Here is a 23897-nt window from a genome sequence, read left to right as displayed (position 1 = left end):
TGTTGCGGAGCACAGGCTCTAGGCGTGTGGGCTCAGTAGCTGTGGCTCACGGGCTCTAGAGCACAGGCCCAGTAGTTGTGGCACACGGGCTTAGTTGCTCCGTGGCATGTGGGATCTTCCCGGACCAGGGCTCGAACCCGTGTCCCCTGCATTGGTAGGCGGATTCTTAACCACTGCACCACCAGGGAAGTCCTGAGTATCTGTCTTTTTAATATTCTATGTGACAAAGTTAGAAATACACATAGAGCATTTATGCTGCATGTGAAAAGCTGATCTGCAGGAAAAGCACTTATGACATTGTTTGAGTTGTGAGCTGAAAAAGCCACGTTTTTTCATGGAATACTATCTTATTTGAAAGAATGGCTGACATCTTTACCAACTATATATCTTGTGTGGGACTGGATTTTCTTCATTTACTTAAACCAAAACACCATATAGTAACAGGTTGAATGCAAGAGCAGATATGAGAACTGAGTTGCCATCAATTAAACCAGACAGTAAAGAGATTTGCAAAAAATGTAAAACAATGCCACTCTTCTCTATTTTTGGAAAATAGTTATTTTTCATACAAATATATTGTTAATTAACCTGTAATGGATTATTATTTTGAAATGTATCATAAATATTTTTAAATTTTCTCAGTTTTAATCTTAGTACAGTAAGTATCAATAAATACCAACAGATAGAAAGGTTTTTGGGGTTCTGAGTAATTTTTTAAATTATGAAGGGGTCACGAAACAAAAATGTTTGAGAACCAGTAGTTTAGAGGAAGAGAGACAATTCTGCTACTTTTCTGGTGATATTACGAGTATTCAGTTGCCTTTCAATCACTCATTCAACATTTAGTGATTATGACTTAATTTGCTAGGCATTGTGCTAGACACTGGGGATTGAGATGAACCACTTTTTCTGTCCTTGAGCGCTCACAGTGGGGGAAATAGACATGACAGCAAATTCTACTACTGCTTGATAAGCTCTGTGTGGCATGAATAATGTATTCTGAGGACAGAGCAACTGAACAATTGGCTAAAGGCTGAGAGGGTTTTCCTGGGGAGTTGAAATCTGAGCTAAAACTTGAAGGAATAGTAAAAGGGTGGAGTGTGGAAGACGACAGCATTCCAAGTGAGGAACTAGCAGACCTGTGGTCTCCCGGGAAGGGTGAGAGGTCAGCTTGATTAGGAACATCAAAGGGGGAACTGCCTGGGCTTTTCATGAGCCTGAGAAATAGGCAAGAGCTGAATACAAAGTATCTTGTGGTCCAGACAAAATTTAAATTTTATCCTGCAGGGGCTTCCCTGGTGGCGCAGTGGTTGGGAGTCCACCTGCCGATGCAGGGGAGACGGGTTCGTGCCCCGGTCAGGGAAGATCCCACATGCCGCGGAGCGGCTGGGCCGGTGAGCCATGGCCGCTGAGCCTGCACGTCCGGAGCCTGTGCTCCGCAACGGGAGAGGCCACGGCAGTGAGAGGCCCGCGTACCGCAAAAAAAAAAAAAAAAAAAAAAATTTTGTCCTGCAGGTAACTAGGGGTCAATACTTTCGAAGTAAAGGATTGCTCTATCTTTGCATTTTATCTTTTTTTGGCTGTGCCACAGGGCATGTGGGATCTTAGTTCCCAGACCAGGGATTGAACCTGTGCCCCTGCAGTGGAAGCGTGGAGTCTTAACCACTGGACCGCCAGGGAAGTCCCTATCTCTGCATTTTAGAAAGGTAACTCTAGTGGCAATGTCGGAGGATAGATTGGAGAGACTGGAGGTTATAAAGTTCCATTAAATTATGTTGGCTTTTTTTTTTTTTTTTTTTTTTTTTTTTTTTTTGCGGTACGCGGGCCTCTCACTGTTGTGGCCTCTCCCATTGCAGAGCACAGGCTCAGCAGCCATGACTCATGGGCCCAGCCGCTCCGCAGCATGTGGGATCTTCCCTGACCGGGGCACGAACCCATGTCCCCTTCATCAGCAGGAGGACTCTCAACCACTGCACCACCAGGGAAGCCCAAATTATGTTGGCTTTGAACTTGAATGGTAAACAAGGCAAGAGGAGATAAAGGAATTGAGAGACATTTCTGAGGTAGAGAATGTACAGACTTTATTGTCCTACTGGACCTGCAAGGTAAGAGAGAAACTTGCAGATAATACCAAAGTTTCAGATTTGGGATGCTGAACATATTGTGGTCTCTAACTCTGATAACTGAGAAAGTAGGTGGTAGGGGTAGCGAGTAATGTCCGCACAGGAGGTGAATATAAGTTTTGTTGTTGTTGTTAACCTCATTGTTTATTGAATTGTGAACTGCTGCAAACGCTGCTGAAGTCTCACTCATTGTGACCCCTCTCTCAGCACCCCCTTGAAAAGGAAGCCTGGAGGTGCATACCTTGGGAACATGTGGGTGTATATATGTCTACAGGGTAACTGGATATAGGGTTGGACTCCAAGCAAGAAATCCGACTTGTAAATAAAGATGTAGAAGTTGTCAGAATAAGAGTGGTGACTGAAGTCATGTTGGAAGAGCAGGGAGAGTGATGAGAGGACATGAAAACCCAACATTTAAATGGTGGTCAGTGAAGAAGCCGGGGGACAGAGGAAGCACGATCAGAGGAGAACCAGGAGAGTGAGTGGTGTCTGAGAAGCCAAAGAAGAAGTTTTGAGGATTAGAACATGGCCCAGAGCATCACATGCTGCAGAGTAGTCGGATACATTTTGAGCTGAAAACAGGCCTTGGATGTGGCAGTTAACCAAGAAGACACTGGTAACCTCAGGGAAAGCCATTTTATTTTGGTTTTAGTTTATATTTTAATGAGTTTAGTGAACATGGCTTTAGAAATGGAAAACAGCATGTATGTACCAGAGGTCCTACACGAATGTCAAGAAAACTGTTCAGTTTACATCTGCATTGCTTCTTTTTCCTCTGTCACTCATTTAGTTCAACTGCTTGGACTGTACAAGAATTTAAGTTGTTTAATGTTAGAATAGATTATGTGAGGGAGTATGGGAAAAGTAGGTGATAGAACAACAGGGGAAGCTTGTTTTTCTTGGTGGGGCAGGAAGGAGATAAACGCTGATCAAATGAATGAATTAATGGTGTGTGTGTGTCTCCTCAGTACCAGATGCAGAGAAGTTGAGGGTGTTTGTTCCTGTCATATGACCTCTATGCTTTATGAAGGAGGCAAAAATTCTTGGGGGAAGAAATTAATGGTACCCAGAGAGGAGAAAGATGGAGCAAGCGGTCCAGGCTGCTGGTGTTTCCTTCTCTTCCCTTCACGCCTCTTACAGATGGAATTGAAACAGTGGTTTAGGCTGTGTTTTGGTTTCAGCACCTGGCTTTTGTTGTACATTCTCAACTTTTATAAGTAGACTTCCTATCCCACCCCCTCCCATTCAATATCCACTGGACTTGCCCTTTCTGATGGTGGTTTTCCAAACCCCTTCTCTGCAATTGTAGTCCTCTCTCTCCTGGGGTACAGTAATCAAAATCCTTATGGACGCTAAATTCATTCACTGTTTCAGCAAACACTGGGCAATGTGTACCTTCAAAATACCCTTTTAGAGACAATGTGTGACCTCAAAAGGGTAATGGCAGTTTGAGGCCTCTTTGGAGGGCTAGAAGGAAAATATGGGAGCAGGTGGAGGCCAACGGCATGCGCAGTTCTGACTCATGGTTTCTCTTAACCCTTGGTAAAGGGTGGTACAATAATCAAGGCCAGTCTCTGAAGTGACAAGTACAAAGTGAGTCATTGGTGGGGCCACCTCGATTGAAACTGGGATGCTTGCCAGAGAGGAGTACATAAGCTACGATCTGTCCTATTGTGGTGTCAGCCTGAGGTCTCATTATATGTGGTCCAGACACAGTAAGTCCTTGCAGGGACAACTGATTAGGATGCAATTGCTTTTCCTCGAATACATGTAAAGAGTGATTACATAATTTTCTTTGACTTTGGGGAGGTAACTTCATCTCTCAAGTTCTTCACTGGTAAAATGAGTGTACTTTCACTTACCTCGCAGTCTAGGTGGGATTAATAAAACCTAGAGCTGCACCTGCTACACAGTGTGGGGTTCACAGTTGGCTTTCCCCTCTGCAGCTTATTCTTTTTCCACAATTCTGTACAGACAGACACAAACATCACTGACCTTCATCTCTGGTTACGTTTAATGTTCTTACTATAATTTTTCCCCCTCATCTACTTCTCATTTAGGGTGTCTAGCAATATTTTAGGGATTTTTTTTTTTTTTTTTTTTTGCCATGCTGTGCAGCTTGCAGGATCTCAGTTCCCCTGCCAGGGATTGAACCATGCCCCCTGCATTGGGAGCACGGAGTCTTAACCACTGGACTGCCAGGGAAGTCCCTTAGGGAGCATTTTTTTTTTTTTTGAATGCCAAGATGTATTATTTAATAAGAAGGAAAAAAAGAACAAGGTGCAGAACATAATGTAGAGCATTATCTCTCTCCTGTTTTTGGTAATTTTTTTTTTTTTTCACATTTTTATTTTTTTATTTTTTTATTAGTTTCTGCTTTATAACAAAGTGAATCAGTCATACATATACATCTGTTCCCACATCCCCTCCTTAGGGAGCATTTTTAAGCAACCTTAAATCATTTGGAGTGAGGTAGAACATAAAAAATAAACACTACACACCAGAATAGTATAATTTGTTTTTTTAATTCTAAAATACATTAATAATTAATATTGATAGGAAGACTGATATACAATGCAATTATTTATTTTACAAGGAGATTCTGTACATCAGGGAAGCATCTTGAAGTACAATACAACAGGCTTTTATTTCTTCTTTACATTATGATTGTGAATTGTTACTTACACGGAAAGAGAACACAAAATCCTCTTTATATATATATTTATATAAACACCTGAAAAGACTTGACTCCCAAAGTATCTTGTTTCAAAAGAATATGAATGAGATGAAAGATGAACTAGATTCCTTGGTGGCACATAGAAAGCAGACAAGTAGCTCAGGAAATCAAATCCTGTTTCAAGCTTGGCACATTAAGGGAAAGGAAGGCGGTGAAAGGGGTTTGAAAAATGTCATCTGAAGCCACAGAGGATGCTGGCATAAGCCAAATAGTTTCCAGAACAAGATAGAAAGGTTAGAAGAAGTTAACACTTAATGTGTGGCCACCTTATATACTGACCTCTAACAACTTTGTAGAATTGTCACTTATCTTCCCTTGGTCATACCAAATGTTAATGAATTTGAAGGAGATGTGGGCCCAGTGTATCTCCACAGCCATAAAGCACTTGACGTTTACTGAGAAATCCAAATGCCTCCCTATTCCCCATATGGAGGGAAGATACTACCTTTTAAGGTCACTTTAGCTTTGTTTTAACCTGATATTCTGATTGTTCAGCAAATCTTACATGGGCATGAAAGGAGGAAAAGAGAAAAATCCACTGAAAGATCACATACAGAACATGGACTGCAGAAGAAATCAGAAGAAATCTATAAAATAGCCACAATTTTCTGAACATTAAAGGGAAAAAGCCACATTCATCAGTTAAGCAGAAACTATTTTTTTCCCTTCCACTAAGAGTGTATAGGAATTAGAGGGAAATAGTAAGGCTGTACGGTTTTCAGTAAAAATTCAAAGAAAGCAACTGAATCTTCTGTTTTAGGAAATCATATTAATATATATTACACATACAAAAAGGAGTGGGGCCTGAGTCAATGCCCAGGCACCAACTGCACTGGCTACAGCTTGGAAGAGGAGGGGTGAGTGAGGTGGAAGCTCCCAGAGAGGGTCAGCAGGAAGATCAGTGTTGGGAGTTAAGACAAAGAGCGCAGCAAGAGAAGGCAAACAGTACTGAGGAAAAGAGAGGAGCAGTGGGTCATGATCTTGCCCCTCCTCACTGCTTCTCCAAAGACCTTTTTCTATCTAGCACTCCACATCCCCAGGACCTTGCTGTGATTCTGGCTGGAAGCGTGGGGCTGACAGCACACAAGTGCTCCCACAGAGTTGCTGCAACTCTGCTTTATGGGGGAAAACACATCTCTTGGTTAGAATGATTTAGAGTATCATTTGGTACAACAAAAGTACAATAGCCTATACAATTTAAGCCATGAGTCAGTTTTCTGCCAAGTTAGCCTCAATGTAAAGGCCTTTTTTTGGTTTTGTTTTTACATACAGAAAACATATACGCTTTCTCATTTTCCCAACTTGGAATCTGGTTGCAGCTCAGACTGTTTAACAGATAGGAAAAACATAAGTTCCCATCATTTCTTCAAGATTTCTTTCTTTTTTTTACAGATAAAAGTCAGAATGACTTGTGCCAAAAGGAAGAACATGTCAGATCCTGAGCTTCTCTTGGGCTGGACTGCCTGAAGAGGACTGTACTGCTGTGTTACAAGAGGTATAGTGCAGTGCTTTCAGCTGACATGCCAGTGTGGTATGAAGGCTTCCCCTGGAGGTGGGGGCCCCTTTTTCCAGAAGGTTGGGGGCCTCCAGAAGGTTTCCCCCATCACCAACTGGATGTGATGGCTAGAATTTAGAGCCTACACAGGTGGGTCTCACAACAGAACAGCAGGTAAGGCTAATGGTGCAAACTGTGCCTCAGCACAGGCAGTCATCTTGGGTGAGGGTGAGGTGCAGCCAATAAACCCTGGAACCTGCAGGTGACTCAGAACATTGGTGGCTGGTGAGGGAAGAGCCCTCAGGTACGCTGCAATATTAAAAGGTTCAAAAGCACTGACAAAGTGTTCAGCTTTGCCCGAGGCAGCATACAAGAATCCATTCCAGTGAAATGCTACATTCACAGAAGTGCTGTTCACCCCAGAACTATATCCCAGAGGACTCAATTCTGGCTGCGCTGAGAAGTGCTGAAGTTCCCTCCATGTCGCTCTGGAGACTGAAGCAGCAAGGCAGCCCTGTTTTAGGGGGTTGCTTAGATCCTCTCGCAAACTTCAGCATCATGGACGGTGGTAGCTAAAACAGATGATCAACAAGAGCCGAGTTACCAGATATCGTAAATTTCTTTGCTATTACAATTGACCCTTGAACAACAAGGGTTAGAACTGTGCGAGTCCAACTGTACGTGGCGTTTTTTTCAATAGTAAATACCACAGAACTACATGACTGAATAGCCTGTGTAGGAAGTGGAACCATGGATACCCAAGGTGCCACATATATTGAGGGGAGCTATAAATTATAAGTGGATTTTCAACTGTTCAGAGGGTTGTGGGAGCCCCAAGTCCTGCCTTGTTCACAGGTCAGCTGTATTATCTTAAAAGTAATGAAATGAATGTTCCAACTGAAAAACATGACCTCTCCTCCACTCTAATCCTACCTGACATTTCTGTAGCATCTGATACTCCTGATCCTCTTCCTTCCTTCTTGAAACTCTCTTCTTCTGACTTCTGTAACACTATCTTTTCCCTAGTTTTCCCTCTCTTTCAATTGCTTTTCCTCAATGTTTTTCTGGTTCATTTTCCTCTGTCCACCCTTTAAATACAAAACACTTTTCTCCTTAAGAGCTACTATCTTTTTTCATAAATTTGAATCTTTGTACCTTGCATTTCTCCCTGGACTCTAGGCTGAATATCCAACTGTCTTCTAGGCAGCTCCCCCCCTCCCTGTGTCACAGGCTCATCAGACTCAACATATATAATTGACTTTCTAGTTTGTTCACTGTCTGCCTTCCTCTTTTAGAATAAAAGCTCCCTGAGGACAGGGACTTTATCTTGTTCTCTGCTATATCCCAAGCACCTAGCACTGTATCTATCAGGTAGTGGGTGCTGAATATTCACTGAATAAATGTCCTAAACTGTTCGCCTGGACTCCTTATTAACTAAACAGTCTTCAAAAATCACACTGGAAATCTAAGGAGTCATTTTGATTACTTCCTTTAGTTCATCCCTGCAATCAGTAGATTGCCAAATCTTGTTGATTCTATGCTTGAAATGTCTTTCAAACCTATCTTCCCTGGTTTGAGCTAGCAGCATGCTCACTCTATTTTAGTTGCTTCCTAATTGGTCTCCCTGCTGCTGGTCTCGTCATTCTTCCAAATCACCTTCCACAGTTCCACCAGGGCTTTTTCCCAAATACACAGAACTCCAATGGTTCCAATATCCTAGCATGAGTCAAAGCTCTTCAGAACATGACTGTAACCCATCTTGCTAGTCTCACCTTCACCATGCTGCCCCCATCCATCCTCTGCTCCAGCTACATGTTCTATTACTCAGAACACGCATTTTCCTGCCTCCCAAAGTCTTGCTAAAGCTGGTAGCTCTGCTTACAATGTTCCTTCCTTCCTTCCTGTCCAAATAAATTATTTTACATAATTTAAGATGCAGCCTAAATGTCACTTTCTCTCTGACTTTCCTGTATTGTTGCTCAATGTGGTACTTTACTACTAATACTACTACTAATAAAAAAATAGCTAACACTGGACTTCCCTGGTGGTGCAGTGGTTAAGAATCTGCCTGCCAATGCAGGGGACACGGGTTCGAGCCCTGGTCCCAGAAGATCCCACATGCCGCAGGGCAACTAAGCTCATGCGCGACAACTACTGAGCCTGTGCTCTAGAGCCTGAAAGCCACAACTACTGAGCCCACGTGCCTAGAGCCCGTGTTCTGCAACAAGAGAAGCCACTGAAATAAGAAGCCCGCGCACCACGACGAAGAGTAGCCCCCGCTCACCGCAACTAGAGAAAGCCCGCATGCAGCAACGAAGACCCAACACAGCCATAAATAAACAAACAAATAAATAAATTTATTAAAAAAAAAAAAGCTAACACTGACAAAGCCAGGAAATGGTGGAGTTGGGATACGAAACCTGACAGATTCAGGCCTCAGAATGACTGAGACATTTATCACATTGATTGTACACAGTGGTACATAGGTCTCTTCCTGGATTAGACTATAATCTCCTTGCTGGTTTGGTTTGTTATTTGAGCTCATATTACAGCACCGTGAATGGTGTTACTATTGTTCAAAGAATCTGCCTTCTCTAATCCTGTCAGAGTTCAGTACAAAAAAATTTTGTAGTTAAAATAACCATTTGTCTGTATTGTGATCGAAAAAATGTTTAACATTTTATTTTCCAATTTTGCTTCTTCCTTTTTTTTTTTACAGCAAACTGTAATTGTCATTATAACTTCTTTCATTTAGCCTCCTTTTATAAATGTTCTGAGAGTCACCTAGATACTTTTACTGATTCCATTTGTGGCTCGCTGAGTCTTTAGGTATGGGCTGGGTCCTTAATCACAACAGTAATTCCAAATCAAAATGCTTCTTGGCTTGTTTCATGATGTTTATACACTAAATTGGTAAGATCAACTGTGCTAGAAAGGACTGAAACCAGAGAGGGCAGGCTGTTGTCTAGCTCAGCAACAGTTCCTCATCCATAACCTGGGACAGTGAAGTGCAGAGAAGAGTGGCTTTTAGTCATTCATTCCTTTCCCCACATCCTGGTTGTGCAAGTCAAGCACGTTACTTAACCTTTTTGAGTCTACTTCCTCATCAAGAAAATGGGGATATGAACACACCTGGTATGTTTGCTGCAAGGATTAAATGAGATAATATACATAAAATGCCATACTCAGTAAGGCATGAACTATGCCTCTTAGTTCTCATCTGTTTCTCTTAACATAGTCTTCTTGCAATTAACACTGAGTGTTGTTCTTTTAACTATGTCATTAGAGTTCTTCCTAGCTGAACAACTCTGCTACATTTGCTTTTTGGTGGAGCTCTACTTAGCTCACAGTATTTGGGTCTTACCGTGTAAAATGTTTGCTCTCCTCATGAACTTCCATCTCTGAGCTTTTAAATTCATTTAATTCTTTTCTTATGGCGGCCTGCAGAGTAGAAACAAAAACGCTTCAGCATCTTCTGTCTGCTAGAGTACAGCAGTGTATCTGCCATCTAGTCTCTACTGTGCTTAACTCTGTGAGTGACTGCGACCCCCGGAAGGTAACCCAGAGGGAGGGAGGAAGCCAGGTCAACACATTGGGTGAAGCTCTGAGCCTGATGCATATCGCCTTTCCTGACACCCTTCATCTCATAATAAACCTGAAATCTCCAGTTAAATCAAAACACTTGAAGACCTCCAAAGAGATATTGTACTTTTTATAGTTTCCACAGCATGTAAAAATGCTTTTCCTGTTATAAAAGTGAAATATGGGTAATTACTAAGATATACCATCCAAACTCCCTCCAATCAAACATAACCACTGTTAAAAAATGTGTTGTATTTCCAGATTTTTGTACTCTGTGATGTAGCAGGGATTTTCTTCTGTTTCAGTTTTGGTGGTGGTGGTGAAGTCATTAGTATAAAGTTTTGGTTGGTACATCTTGGTATTTTGTACCTTAGATATTTAACATTATACGAGAAGTAGAAATTTTGTTATGGTTCCCCCTTCTAGTTAATGTCTTGTACCCTTCAAATAAAGAAAGAGAGACAGACGACAGACACCTTGTCGGCAGGGGTCAGTTTGGTCCACGGTTTGTCAGCTCGCCGGTCATAATCATGAGCATCTGTTACCTCCACGTATTCATTAAACCTCAGAATCTTCCTGGCAAGTAGTTCAGCCACAGTTGGCCTTTGACTGAGCTGAAAGAAATGGAGGCTCTCAGTTCACTATGCCAGAAGTTAGGCATCAATCATGCATTCAAACTGCCTCTAATCCAGAGCTTCAACCTTTCAATGCACATCAGAATCAGCTGGGGACCTTTAAACGTGACTGATCCCTGGGTCCATCTTCAGAGATTCTGGGTATCAGGAGATTGTTTGTTTCTTTAAGCTCCACAGTGCACAGCCAAGACAGAGAACCATTGCTATAAACCGGTATAACCAGTGCTTCTCAAACTTCAACATGCATACAAACCACTTGGGGATGTGGTTAAAGTGTAGATTCTGACTAAGCAGATCTGGGGTGGGGCCTGAGATTCTGCATCTCTTACAAACTCCAGGTGATGCCAATGCTTCTGCTTCGTGGTCCGCATTTTGGGTAGCAAAAGGGTCAGGGCTACAAATTCATATCTAATACATTAGAAAGTGAATACATTTAATATGAAAGCAATATCTATTAATGGGTAATATATTTTTTTTTTTTTTTTTTTTTTTTTTTTTTTTTTTGTGGTACGCGGGCCTCTCACTGTTGTGGCCTTCTCCCGCTGCGGAGCACAGGCTCCGGACGCGCAGGCTCAGCAGCCATGGCTCACGGGCCCAGCCGCTCCGCGGCATATGGGATCCTCCCAGACCGGGGCACGAACCCGTATCCCCTGCATCGGCAGGCGGACTCTCAACCACTGCGCCACCAGGGAGGCCCTATTAATGGGTAATATTAAGGGTGAATTTCCTTTCACCATGAATAATACCCAAGATATCAGATTCTGTAACAAATCATGATTTAAGGTTGAACAATCAGGTAACTTGCTCAATCTGAAGGCATGAAGTCCAGTGATGGCCTCTAGCCACCCCCAATCTATCAAGGATAATTCCTCTGGTCCTGGGGAAGGGGAGAAGTGGGAAAAATCAGGAGGAAAATGCCTAGATTCCTTGCTCTCCTGGGGATTCTTATACATTTTAAGAAATGTCTAGAGAACTCAGACCAACTCCAAGAATCTACAGGAGGTAACTACCAACTATTATGGAGGGAGGGAAAGGAAAAAGGGCTTAATCCCAGAGTTTAAGGGCTAACACAAGTCTGGTACAGAAAAGATTCTACCCTAACTGATTTGGGACCAATGAGAAAATCCTATTTGGTTTTTCATACTTTTCAGGTGTTACTAAGGGTCAAGTTCAGTTCTTTCTCTGATTAGAAAACCACCAGTTTGCCTTGCAAAATTGAATTCTACACACTCCTCCTGTTACCATTTCCATACATCAACAGCTTTTATAGTCTAAACCAAAATCCCAGGTCTACCAAACAGAAGGTCAAAACTTGTGCAAACATTTATTGAGCACCTTCTTGTGCCAGGCTTTCTTTAAACAGTAAAAATGGGGGGAAAAAAAGTTCTTATAATGCTGTGTTGTTTTCTGTATTTTCATCATGTGTTCTATTTTCCCAGCAATCTATGGCAATTCAAGTCACATTTATTTCTTTCCAGTCAAATAGGTCATTCAAATACAAGACACGCAGTGAGTGGACAGACTGAGGCAGTGTACCTTTCTAGTGAGCCGACGTTTAATCTCTCGTTTTTCTGCCTGACGATCAGCTTCATTTTTAGCTACAGTTGACAGTCACAAACAAAGAATATTACTTCAAAATGGCAATCTGCATATCAAACGTTACAGAATTACACACAGATATTTCTTTTTTTTTTTTTTGGCTGTACCCCATGACATGTGGGATCTTAGTTCCCTGACCAGGGATTGAACCCGGGCCCCCTGCAGTGGAAGCCTGGAGTCTTAACCACTGGACTGCCAGGGAAGTCCCATACACAGATATTTCTTACAGGTTCCAAGTCAGAATAAAATACTTACTTTGGGACTGGTTAATCAAGACAATTTTCTTGTCAACTGGTGTAGCCAAATACTTAAGAGCATGGGTCAGCCGACTATGGTATCAAATCTGGCCAGCTGCCTGTACTTTTCCTGCCCATGAGCTAAGAATGGCCTTTACATTTTTAAATGGTTACATTTTGAATGGTTTGATAAGTACCTACATAATAGCTTCCTTGTGCTTTTTGGCCTGCAAAGTTGAAAATATTTACTATGTGCCCTGTAAGAAAAACTTCGCAGATCTTTGCTCAAGAGTAACCACTAACAATGGAGAATGGAGCTCACACTAGGTTTCACATGGTAAGTCTATAAAGCCTCCCACACTTGTAACCCTATGAAGCCTAATCCTCCTCAGGGTGGAGGTATTTAAGGACAAATTTCACCCTATAATCGGGAAAAATAAATCTGTACTGGATTAGAATGCTATTTCAGTTAGTCATTTACATAAACAGAAAGCAAATTAAATACATGGTCCTATTTTCTGACTTTGGAGGTATGAAAGCCTTAAGAGATGAAAAAGGCACAACAACTGCTGCATTTGGGACTTGCTCTGGGTCCCCACTCTCAGACACTAGGAATAGGAAGGTCCACTCCAAATATACAACCACTACCTTACCTCTCTTAAGACAGAGAAAAGTTGGGCACCACACGCGTCAAAACCTCTCAAGTGCCCAAGGTAGGTACAGGATACTATGAGAAAATTAAAATACAATTTTCTGGAGTATCCCAGTACACTAAACAATATTATAATGATATCTTGTAAAGGAAGTTTGGGGGGAACTATGTTCCTTCAGGGGTAAAAAGTATGAATACTCCTTCCTTGGCTAGAATACTCTCTTCTTGGCCCTTGTTGAAAAATGCTTCTCTTTTCTGTCATGTGTATTAAAGTCAGAAACACACAAAGAAAATCTATACGACTTCATTTCCATAGCTGGACTCACGTTGTAGTATGTTTCGTTGTTCTAGTTCTTCTGGTGTTGGTCTTTGACTCAGTCGTCTAAAAAGGAAATAAGAATATTGTCTATGTTAAATCTCCCGGTCCTGTTTATAAAGATCTGTTTATGAAACACTTTTGAAACACCTTATGAAAAGTGTTTATGAAACACTTTTCACACTGAAAGTGTTAATACAGATATTACAACATAAAAAGGAATTGTACAGGCAAACAGGAGGCCAGGATTCTAGTTCTAGCTTTGATGCCAGCAAGCCCTATCACCACAAAAACTCAGTTAGACCTTGAATTACTCATGTGTAAAATGAAGATTTGGACTGTTCTGGTGGCAACCAAACACATTTGCTCCTTCAGCATACAGGTTAACACAGATCCTCAAAGATATTAATAAAAATTCTCATTTAGGAAACCAGAATGAGGACTGAGACTGTGTGTGTGTGTGTGTGTGTGTGTGTGTGTGTGTGTGTGTGTGTGTGTGTGTGTGTGTAATGCTTCCCATATGACTCTGATCTTCCTCTTTTTATTTTTATTTTTATTTTTTTTTTTTTGCGGTACACGGGCCTCTCACTGCTGTGGCCTCTCCCGCTGCGGAGCACAGGCTCCGGACGCGCAGGCTCAGCCGCTCCATGGCATGTGGGATCTTCCCGGACCGGGGCACGAACCCGTGTCCCCTGCATTGGCAGGCGGACTCTCAACCACTGCGCCACCAGGGAAGCCCCTCTTTTTATTTTTATTTATTTTGTTTTCTTTTTTTTTTTGGCTGTGCAGCATGTGGGATCTTACTTCCCCAACCAGGGACTGAACCTGCGTCCCCAGCACTGGAAGTGTGGAGTCTTAATCACTGGACCGCCAGGGAAATCCTCTTTTGATTTTGATTTATTTATTTATTTTTGGCTGTGTTGGGTCTTCGTTGCTGCACGTGGGCTTTTTCTAGTTGCGGCGAGCGGGGACTACTCTTTGTTGTGGTGCACAGGCTTCTCATTGCAGTGGCTTCTCTTGTTGCAGAGCGTGGGCTCTAGGGTGCGTGGGCTTCAGTAGTTGCGGCACACGGGCTTAGTTGCTCCGTGGCATGTGGGATCTTCCCAGACCAGGGCTCGAACCTGTGTCTCCTGCGTTGGGAGGCGGATTCTTAACAACTGCGCCACCAGGGAAACCTCTCTTGATTTTTTTTTTTTTTTTTTTTTTTGCGGTACGTGGGCCTCTCACTGTTGTGGCCTCTCCCATTGCGGAGCACAGGCTCCGGACACGCAGGCTCAGTGGCCATGGCTCACGGGCCCAGCCGCTCCGCAGCAATGTGGGATCCTCCCGGACCGGGGCATGAACCCGTGTCCCCTGCATTGGCAGGCGGACTCTCAACCACTGCGCCACCAGGGAAGCCTTCTCCTTTGATTTTTAAACCAGTGTTTTAGGAACCACTGGAATTTGAGGTTGTCTCTTTTGGAGTTATATTCTGTAAAATCTATGATTTTAATTTCAGTCCTCTCTGAAATATCTGATGAAGTTTCTCATCTCATTCCCAGTTCTGAGATGTTATTCACCAATGACAACTTGTCATTTCTAGAATCAGAAAGTTCCTCATTTCTTACTTTTAACGTATAGCTCTGACAGTATTTGAACTACGTGCTAGTAACTCTTTAGATGCATGGAAAACTCCCACCCCCATTTTATATACAATTTACAACTTTATGTATTTCAAAGCTTTTCTTTTTTCAATGTTCATTAAAAAAAACACCACCACAGCTTTACGAAGGTATAAATGACATACAATAAATTGCATGATTTGATATTTTGACATATGTATGTCCCTATAAAATCATCACCGGACTTCCCTGTGGTGCAGAGGTTAGGAATCTGCCTGTCAATGTAGGGGACACAGGTTTGAGCCCTGGTCTGGGAAGATCCCACACACCGCGGAGCAACTAAGCCCGTGCGCCACAACTACTGAGCCTGAGCTCTAGAGCCCGTGAGCCACAACTACGGAGCCCATGTGCCACAACTACTGAAGCCTGCGTGCCTAGAGCCCGTGCTCTGCAACAAAGAGAAGCCACGGCAATGAGAAGCCTGCACACCACAATGAAGAGTAACCCCCGCTCGCCACAACTAGAGAAAGCCCGCATGCAGCAATGTTGACCCAACACAGCCAAAAATAAAATAAATAAATGAATAAATACATTAAAAAAAAAGAGTTCATTAAACGATTTAGTTCCTCAGGGTAAAAATCTTAAAAAAAAAAAAATCGTCACCACAATCATGGTAAGGAACATGTCTATCACCCTTGGACTGATTTCCTAGGGCTGCTGTAACAAATTACTACAAAGTGAATGGCTTATAACAGACACTTATTCTCTCACAGTTCTGGAGTCCAGAAGTCCACAATCAAGGTGTTAGAAAGGTTGGTTCCTTCTGAAGTTTCAGAGGGAAAATTTGTTCCATGCCTCTCTCCTAGATTCTGGTGGTTGCCAGCTGTCCTTGGCGTTCTTTGGCTTGTAGATGCATCATTCCAGTATCTGCCTTAGTCACACAGCGTTCTCTGTGTGTGTGTCTGTGTCTATCCGTCCCAATTTCCCTCCTCTTATGAGGACACCAGTCATTGGATTAGAACCTACCTAATCCAGTATGACCTCATCTTAAGTTGATTATATCTACACAGACCCTCTGTCCAAATAAGGTCACATTCAAAGGTTCCAGAGATTAGGATTTATTTTGGAACATACAACTCTACCCACTACAACCTCCCTGACAAAATTTCATTTCCTTTGTAATCTCTACCTCCCTGCCTCCAGGCAAACACTCATCTGCTTTATTTACTCTCAACCTCCCTGCCCCCAGGCAACCACTGATCTGTTTTATGTAACTTAGTTTTCATTTTCTAAAATTTTATATAAAATCATACAGTACGTACTCTTTGTCTAGCTTCTTTCACTCAGGATAATTACTGAGATCCACCCAAGTAGTGGCATTATAAATAGTTCATTCCTGTTTACTGCTCTGTAGTATTCCATCACAGGACTATGTTCATGTTCATCCATTTATGTTTTGATGGACATTTAGGTTGTTTCTATTTTGGGGGGACTATTAGAAATAATGGAATGGCTGGATCATATGTTGTTTCATTTTTTTTAAAGAAACTTACAAATTGTTTTCCAAAGTAGTCTATTTTACACTCCCAGTCTATTTTACCACCACTGTGTGAGAATCCAGCTGGGCCTCATCCTCAGCAACTTTTTTTTAAAATTAATTTTTATTTATTTATTTTTGCTGTGTTGGGTCTTCGTTTCTGTGCGAGGGCTTTCTCTAGTTGCGGCGAGCGGGGGCCACTCTTCATCGCGGTGCGCGGGCCTCTCACTATTGCGGCCTCTCTTGTTGCGGAGCACAGGCTCCAGACGCGCAGGCTCAGTAGCTGTGGCTCACGGGCCTAGTTGCACCGCGGCATGTGGGATCCTCCCAGACCAGGGCTCAAACCCGTGTCCCCTGCATTAGCAGGCAGACTCTCAACCACTGCGCCACCAGGAAAGCCCCAGCAATTCTTAATATTATCAGTCTTTTATTATTTATTTTATTTTTAAAAATAAATTTATTTGTTTACTTATTTATTTATTTTTGGCTGCGTTGGGTCTTCATTGCTGTGCGCCAGCTTTCTCTAGTTGCGGTGAGCAGGAGCTACTCTTCATTGCGGTGTGCGGGTTTCTTATTGCAGTGGCTTCTCTTGCTGCGGAGCACTGGCTCTAGGTGCACGGGCTTCGGTAGCTGTGGCACGCGGCTCTAGAGCACAGGCTCAGTAGTTGTGGCGCACGGGCTTAGTTACTGTACCGCATGTGGGATCTTCCACATGCCGGGCCCCCTGCATTGGGAGGGCAGAGTCTTACCCACTGGATCAACAGGGAAGTCCTTGCTTCCCCCACCTTTTAAAAAGTGGGTTGTTTCTTATTGAGTTTGGAGAGTTCTTCATATATTCTAGATATAAGACCTTTATCAGATACATGGTTTGCAAATATTTTTCTCCCAGTTTGTGGCTTATTTTTAAATTTTTTTTTAAACAGTGTCTTTCACAGAACAAAAAATTTTAATTTTGATGAAGTGCAATTTACCAATGTTTTTCTCTTAAGAACCATGCTTTGAGATCATATCTATGAAATCTTTCTTTAACCCATATTCTAGAAATTTTACAGTTTTAGCTCTCATATTTAAGTCTATGATCCATTTTGAGTTAATTTTTTATCTGATATACTGCATGAATTGAAGCTATTTTTGTGCCAGGACCATTTGTTGAAAAGACCATCCCTTCTCAATGAAATTGTCTTTTTACCTTTGTCATAAATGAGTTGCACATATATGGGTGGGTCTATTTCTGGGCTCTCTTTTCTGTTCCATTGATTTCTTTGTCTATCCTACCTTTACATCAGTACCATACTGTTTAGGTTACTTTAGCTTTATAATATGTCTTAAAATAAGACAGTGTTAGTCCTCCAGTCCTGTTCTTTTTCACAGTTGCTTTATATTTCCGTAACAATTTTAGAATCAGTTTGTCAATTAAAGCCTACTGGGGGTATTTTGATTGGAACTGCATTAAATCTACTGATGTCTTGATAATACTGAGACTTCTGATCCATGAATATGTTATTTGTCTCCATATACTTAGGTCTTCTTTACTTTCTTCAGCATTATTTTATACTTTTCAGTGCATAGGTCTTACACAATCTTTCATCAGGTTTATCCACAGGTTTAATTTAAAGATTTTTGATGGTATTGTAAATTGCTATTGTAAATGTTAATCTCTTGTATTTCTACATTTTAATTTTAGACTATTCATTGCTAGTGTCCAACAAGCTCTTCTAAGACGATTATGACCTGGGAAAAAACACTCAGAGACGAGCAACTAGCATTGCAATAAAGCAAAAGGAATCTATTATTAAAGATCCCCATTCTTGGATGAAATATACAGTGTGGGAATATAGTCAATAATAATGTAATATCTTTGTATGGTGACAGATGGTAACTAGACTTATTGTGGTGATCATTTTGCAATGTATAGAAATATCAAACCACTATGTTGTGCACCAGGAACTAATATAGTATTGTAGGTCTATTATACTCCAAAAACCAACCAAACAAACTTATAGAAAAAGAGATCAGATTTGTGGTTACCAGAGGCAGGGGGTGGACAGGGGGAACTGGATGAAGGTGGTCAAAAGGTACAAACTTCCAGTTATAAAATAAATACATACTAGGGATGTAATGTACAACATGATTAATATAATTAACATGTATGTTATATATCAAAGTTGTTAAAAGAGTAAAGCCTAAGAGTTCTCATCACAAGGAAAATATTTTTTTTTCTGTTTCTTTTATTCTGTATCTATAGGAGACGATGGATGTTCATTAAGCTTATTGTGGTCATCATTTCATGATGTATGCAAGTCAAATCATTATGCTCTATACCTTAAACTTATACAGTGCTGTATGTCAAATATATCTCAATAAAACTAAAAGAAAAAAAAATCCCCATTCTTAACTAATTCCTAATCTTGATGGTCTCTTGCTGACACTGAGAGGGCCACAGTTCTGCATTAAGACTGCCATCAGCAAAGCCAGGTGTCTGAGGTAGGAGAGGAGAATATATTTTAATTAACAGGCATCCTTATTTAATTGTTTTTAAGGAATACGCCAGGAGTTCCACTTTCCGAGAGGAACATCTGAGGTGGGCAAACATGTGTCTGTATACCTGGACTCTACGTGCAGTACATATGCAGGAAGCTGGCCTGCGTTCAGTCTCTCTATGCTTTTGGTTCCAGCTGACTTGAAAAATATACTAACACGTTGAAAGGAGGCAGTTGCATGGAACATGTGAAACAGATACAATGGAAATTATGTGTGTGATTTTTAACTGGGCTGGCACCTCATGGTTGAGCAAGCCAGAAGAGGCTTGCTGTCCTGGGAGCCACTTAAATCCTTAGAAACTTTGAAAAAAACCATACTTACGTTTATCTTATGGTGTAAAGCTGTGAGATCTATCTCATGGTTTAAAGCTCTGAGAGCCACCTAGTTCCTTAATTTCCAAACTCTCAGAAGATACCCATCTGTGTACAATGTGTGTTTTTAAAAATTATGCTATTTCTAAAATTAAAAAAAAAAAGATACCTGCATGCTCCACCACAAAGTATGTCTCTAAGACATATACTGGCATAATCAAATCAAATCAATCTATTCTAAGAAAAGGCCTACCGGATCAGCGTGTTCCCAATCTGGTGCCGTATTTCATTCCACTCCTCTTTGCTTTTTCGAGGCCAAGAATTCATGTTCATTTCAGGTTCACTGGGTCTGTGGTTCAACTTCATTGCCAGTGTGTCTTTCCTCTTCACTTTGTTGGCCAGAGCACCTTTGTACAAGGGAAAGAAAAACATGTAGAAGCTTAAAGCTCAACCTCACCTGGAGCTAGGCAAGAGTCTGAATAAACAATATCATAATCCCATCTTCCTAGCTGGCCTCTGATGATCCACCTAACAGAGAGGTGGGGGTAAAGCTGAGGACATCTAAAAATCTTTTTAGCAGATGGCCTCAGACGGGCTAAAAATATCTTTTCCCTTCTACCAGTTCTGTCTACATTTTTCTTCTTAGTAAGAGTTGCTAGAGGAGGGATGGTCTAAGCAGGGGACAGCCTCTGAATTACAACACAGAGGCATTTGCACTAACACACCTCATAAGGTTCCTACTCTTAAAGCTGCTTTCCACTTTTAGGAATCAGATTTCTATTATTCGCAGATGTGTGTACACGAACATTTTTTTTTCTTTGCCCCATGAACACAGGAAGCTCACTAGGCTGAAGGAGAGCATCACCTTTGTCTTCTCCACAAAGCCCAAATACCAACTTTCCTTTACTCCACATTCTTTAATACCATCAAGGTAAATAATTTTTAAATCAAAACCAAACACATAAAAAACTGATTGACTTAACCTACTGGGCTCCCTGTCACTGGCTTGTTATAACAACGGGAACAGCAGGGACAAGAGTCTTTCACAGAGCCTTCCAAGAGCAGTCAGCCAGATGACTCGATGGGAGAGGGTGCCTGCTTCCATGCATCTTACACTTGCTAAGACCAGCACACAGCTTTATCTGTAAGAGAACTTTCTCCTTCTCTTTCCCTCCCTTTCTTACTATGATGGCTTTCATCTTCATCCTCTTCATCTCGGTATTGAATAGGACCTTCTGAATCAGAGTCACTCTCTTTCCCTTCTTCTTCCTCCTGCAGACACTGCGGTAGTTTAGGAATGACTGAGGTAGATGCTACATCCGCATCGAACGAAAATATGTGGTTCTGCTCCTCCTCTTCTTCATCGTCTGGACTAACAAATTAACATAATTACATTTTACATTTTCCTTTCAGAGACATAAAGAATAACTGATTTGCAAGGCAAACTACTGAATAACCATGAAAAAGTCCATGAATGAAATAATTTATAGTTATTTCCCTTAATTTTTACATTCTTGCTAAGAAACTTTTTAGCAGCTATTAATCTAAAGGGCTCTGGGTTCAAATCCCAGATCTACAACTTATTTACTAGCTTGTAAGTTATTTAATTTTTCTGTAAATGTGAATGATACCTACCTTGTTGGCTTGATGTGAGAATGAAATAGACAAATTCTAGAATGCACTAGTGTCTTGCACATAGGGCCCTGATGATCAATATATAAGATGCAAGTTTGCTTTGGTCTGATTGAATGAGAAGATTACACAGCATCTAACACAGTACTTGGCTCATGGAAGATACTCAATAAAAACATTTAACCCATTTCCTAAACCAAGGATGCAAAGAGAAGTAAGGATGAAAACTAACTTCTTTGCTTTACACTCTGGAGGCATAAAACTATGACTTAGTCTACTTCAAATTCCTAAACTGTCTCTTTCCAGGATGCAAAATAAATAATACCAGGAAGTACAAAAGATTATGGCAAAAAAACCAAAAAGTAGGATACTGCAACAACTCTATAACAATTCTTTTAGTTATTAGTAAGACAAATTTCCAACTTGCCAATAAGTGTTAATCTTCAGTCACAATTTGTCTGAATTTAAAAAAGACAGACAAAATAGGTATAAGTACCAATGCTACTGTGAACAGATTGAGTGTTTGGGGACAGATGAGGGAGAGAAAAGATGAGCAGTTTCAGTCTGTGGGGCTGGAATACTGAGCTATCTTTCAGAGCTCCCTTCTTTTTCTCTAGGCTTCTCTCTGTCCCTCTCTACCAGGTTCTGTGCCAGGCACTAGAGCCTTCAGATTTGTCTAATTTCATTCTCACAAGCCTATGTGGTAGGTATTATTTCTGTTTACAGGTTAGACAACTGAAGAGCAGGAAGATTAAGTAACATACACTACTGCACGCTAGTAAATAAGAGGCAGAGCTGGGATTTGAACCCAGAGCCATCTTACTCCAAGGTCAAGGTTCTTAAGCACCATGTTACACTGCTTCCCGTATATCATATAAAAATACATAGTGATTTTAATTTTCAAGTACAAAAGTTTGTAATTTTTGTATCATCAGGGAAATTTCTGCCATGGGAACAATGTTATAGAAATCAGGAGAGTAAAAGTTCAAATTCAAGAACATGTCCTATTTGTTGAGTATTCTTCTTAATTTAAATTTATTCACATTTTCTCTCTATAAGTAATTTTTTCCAAGAAGGGCTAGCTAGAGTAAAGAGGGGACAAGAAGCAAGCTTTAAAGGCACTCACACTTTCAGCATTTCAATAGTGATGGGAAGTGACCTGGTCCGACCCAGGGTACTGCTGTCCTCAGAAAAGCTGTCACTGTTCTCGAAGAGTAATGAGTGAGCTCTGTGAGAGCCTTCCAAGGGGGGAGCCATGGGGAGTGGGCTGGTAAGGGCCTGCTGGATTCGGATATGCAGTGGGACTGGGGGCAGCCTAGAGGGTATATGGGGCTCCCCAGAGCTGTGGTCCAACATCCTCTTGGGTACTTCCCTTTTCTGACTTTCCTGCTGGGGAACCTCCTGGGGTAGGTCTAAGGAAGGTGGGAGCTCAATTTCTGGCACAACTTGAAAAGTCTTAGCAGGGAATGGAGGGGACCGAGGGGGTTCTGGAGGTATATGAGTAGGCAGTGGGGGGGATGGGGCGGTAGGGGGGATCATCAGCAGGGGTTCGGAGCCCACAGAGCACGTGCTCTTCTCTTTCTGATCACTTGGTGCTTTTGTGGTAGTGGCAGTGGCAGCAGCAGACTCTGAGGTGGATACCAAGGTTGATGGAATGCCTCTCTTAGGTGGTAAAGGTGGGGACGGCTTTAATAACAACGTACCACTGTTTATTGCCTGGGATAGTTCAGCTGGAAAAGAGAAAGCAACACCTCAATTTAAGATGGCTTTACAGTGCTTTGAGGGGCCAGCCCAGGGCCTAGAATTAGAGCTGAGCTCAGTCTTAATCTTTCGGGCAAACTATACCATTTCATGGCTTTGCCATTCCCTAGCTATCTCATCCTGAAACAAAATTAATATTTAAATATCTAGAAACCCTAATAAATGTACAGAGGTGTAGGAAGACCACTACCTTCACACTCTGATGAGAAACTTCTTACTTCTTTACTATGATAATAGACATGACAACTTTTTATGACTTGATCTTGGTGTAGATAAAGTTAATATGAAAAAAAAAATGTGACTAATAAGTTCTTTTGTCTAACAGCACTCCATTAAAAAATTTAAACATGCAGACTGAAACAAAAAAACAAACACTATCAGGCATTGTTACCATATACTGATAATGATATCTAGATATCTCAGCACTTTATTATTAAACTATCAATGATATCTTGGATTTTTATAGTAAACGCAGAGGCCTTTGAAGAAAGCAAGGTGCTTTTCTATCCTTGACTTCATATTCTTCTTATACAAGAGATCATCTTTACCATTTTACAGAAGCAAAAACTGAGGCCACAGAAGTTACGTGACTTGCCCAAGATCATACTACAAACTGGTAAGGATTCAGCTAGTTCCCGGGACTCATTATGAGGCTCCATCGTCTGGATCCCACTGACTTTGTTTTTTATTAGTGTCCACACCTCTTCTTGTCCTTTATGTCCAATCCGCCATCTCCACTCTTCACTATGCTATGGGCTCCTTGACAACAGGGCACCCCTTGTCTCTATCAGCATATTCACAGGGTGCGGCACAGTGCCTGGCACATAGTGGGTCCTCAATACATGTTTACTAGATGAGAGGCCCCTACCCTGGATCATGACAGTATATATCCCTATGTGATCCCCCAAAGCCCACAACGTCTCAGGTGTTGATTCCACAAAGTCCCTTTGGAGAGCTCCAAATGGCTTTTAAGATGTGGATCAACACATCACAAAAGGTCAACCTTGCAAAATAATTAAATAGTAGTTCTCTCGGTTACCAACCTCTAACCCTCTACCCAAACCCCTCACTTGTTTTCAAAGGTTTTATATGTCTTACCTAGAGAGCAACACTTCAAGTTTCCCTAAATTAAAAATTTA

At 41.5% G+C, this 23897-nt stretch overlaps 1 protein-coding gene across 2 annotated transcripts in view; it reads right to left on the bottom strand.

The window, feature by feature from the left end:
- Positions 1-9715: 9715 nt before the first annotated feature.
- Positions 9716-23897, bottom strand: part of PHACTR4 (phosphatase and actin regulator 4) — a gene marked incomplete at both ends in the record, with an annotated part of 41843 nt that continues 27661 nt past the window's right edge. For both annotated transcript variants that reach the window (XM_079697224.1, XM_079697223.1), the window contains 7 exons: positions 9716-9796; positions 10414-10551; positions 12109-12170; positions 13386-13441; positions 19619-19772; positions 20550-20737; positions 22124-22727. In XM_079697224.1, coding sequence (XP_079553350.1) covers positions 9716-9796; positions 10414-10551; positions 12109-12170; positions 13386-13441; positions 19619-19772; positions 20550-20737; positions 22124-22727 — 1283 coding nt within the window. The remainder of the gene's footprint in view (positions 9797-10413; positions 10552-12108; positions 12171-13385; positions 13442-19618; positions 19773-20549; positions 20738-22123; positions 22728-23897) is intronic.

The sequence above is a fragment of the Hyperoodon ampullatus genome (genome assembly GCF_949752795.1).
Source record: "Hyperoodon ampullatus genome assembly, chromosome: 2".
Taxonomy (NCBI): domain Eukaryota; kingdom Metazoa; phylum Chordata; class Mammalia; order Artiodactyla; family Ziphiidae; genus Hyperoodon; species Hyperoodon ampullatus.
This window is presented reverse-complemented; position numbering and strand designations above follow the sequence as displayed.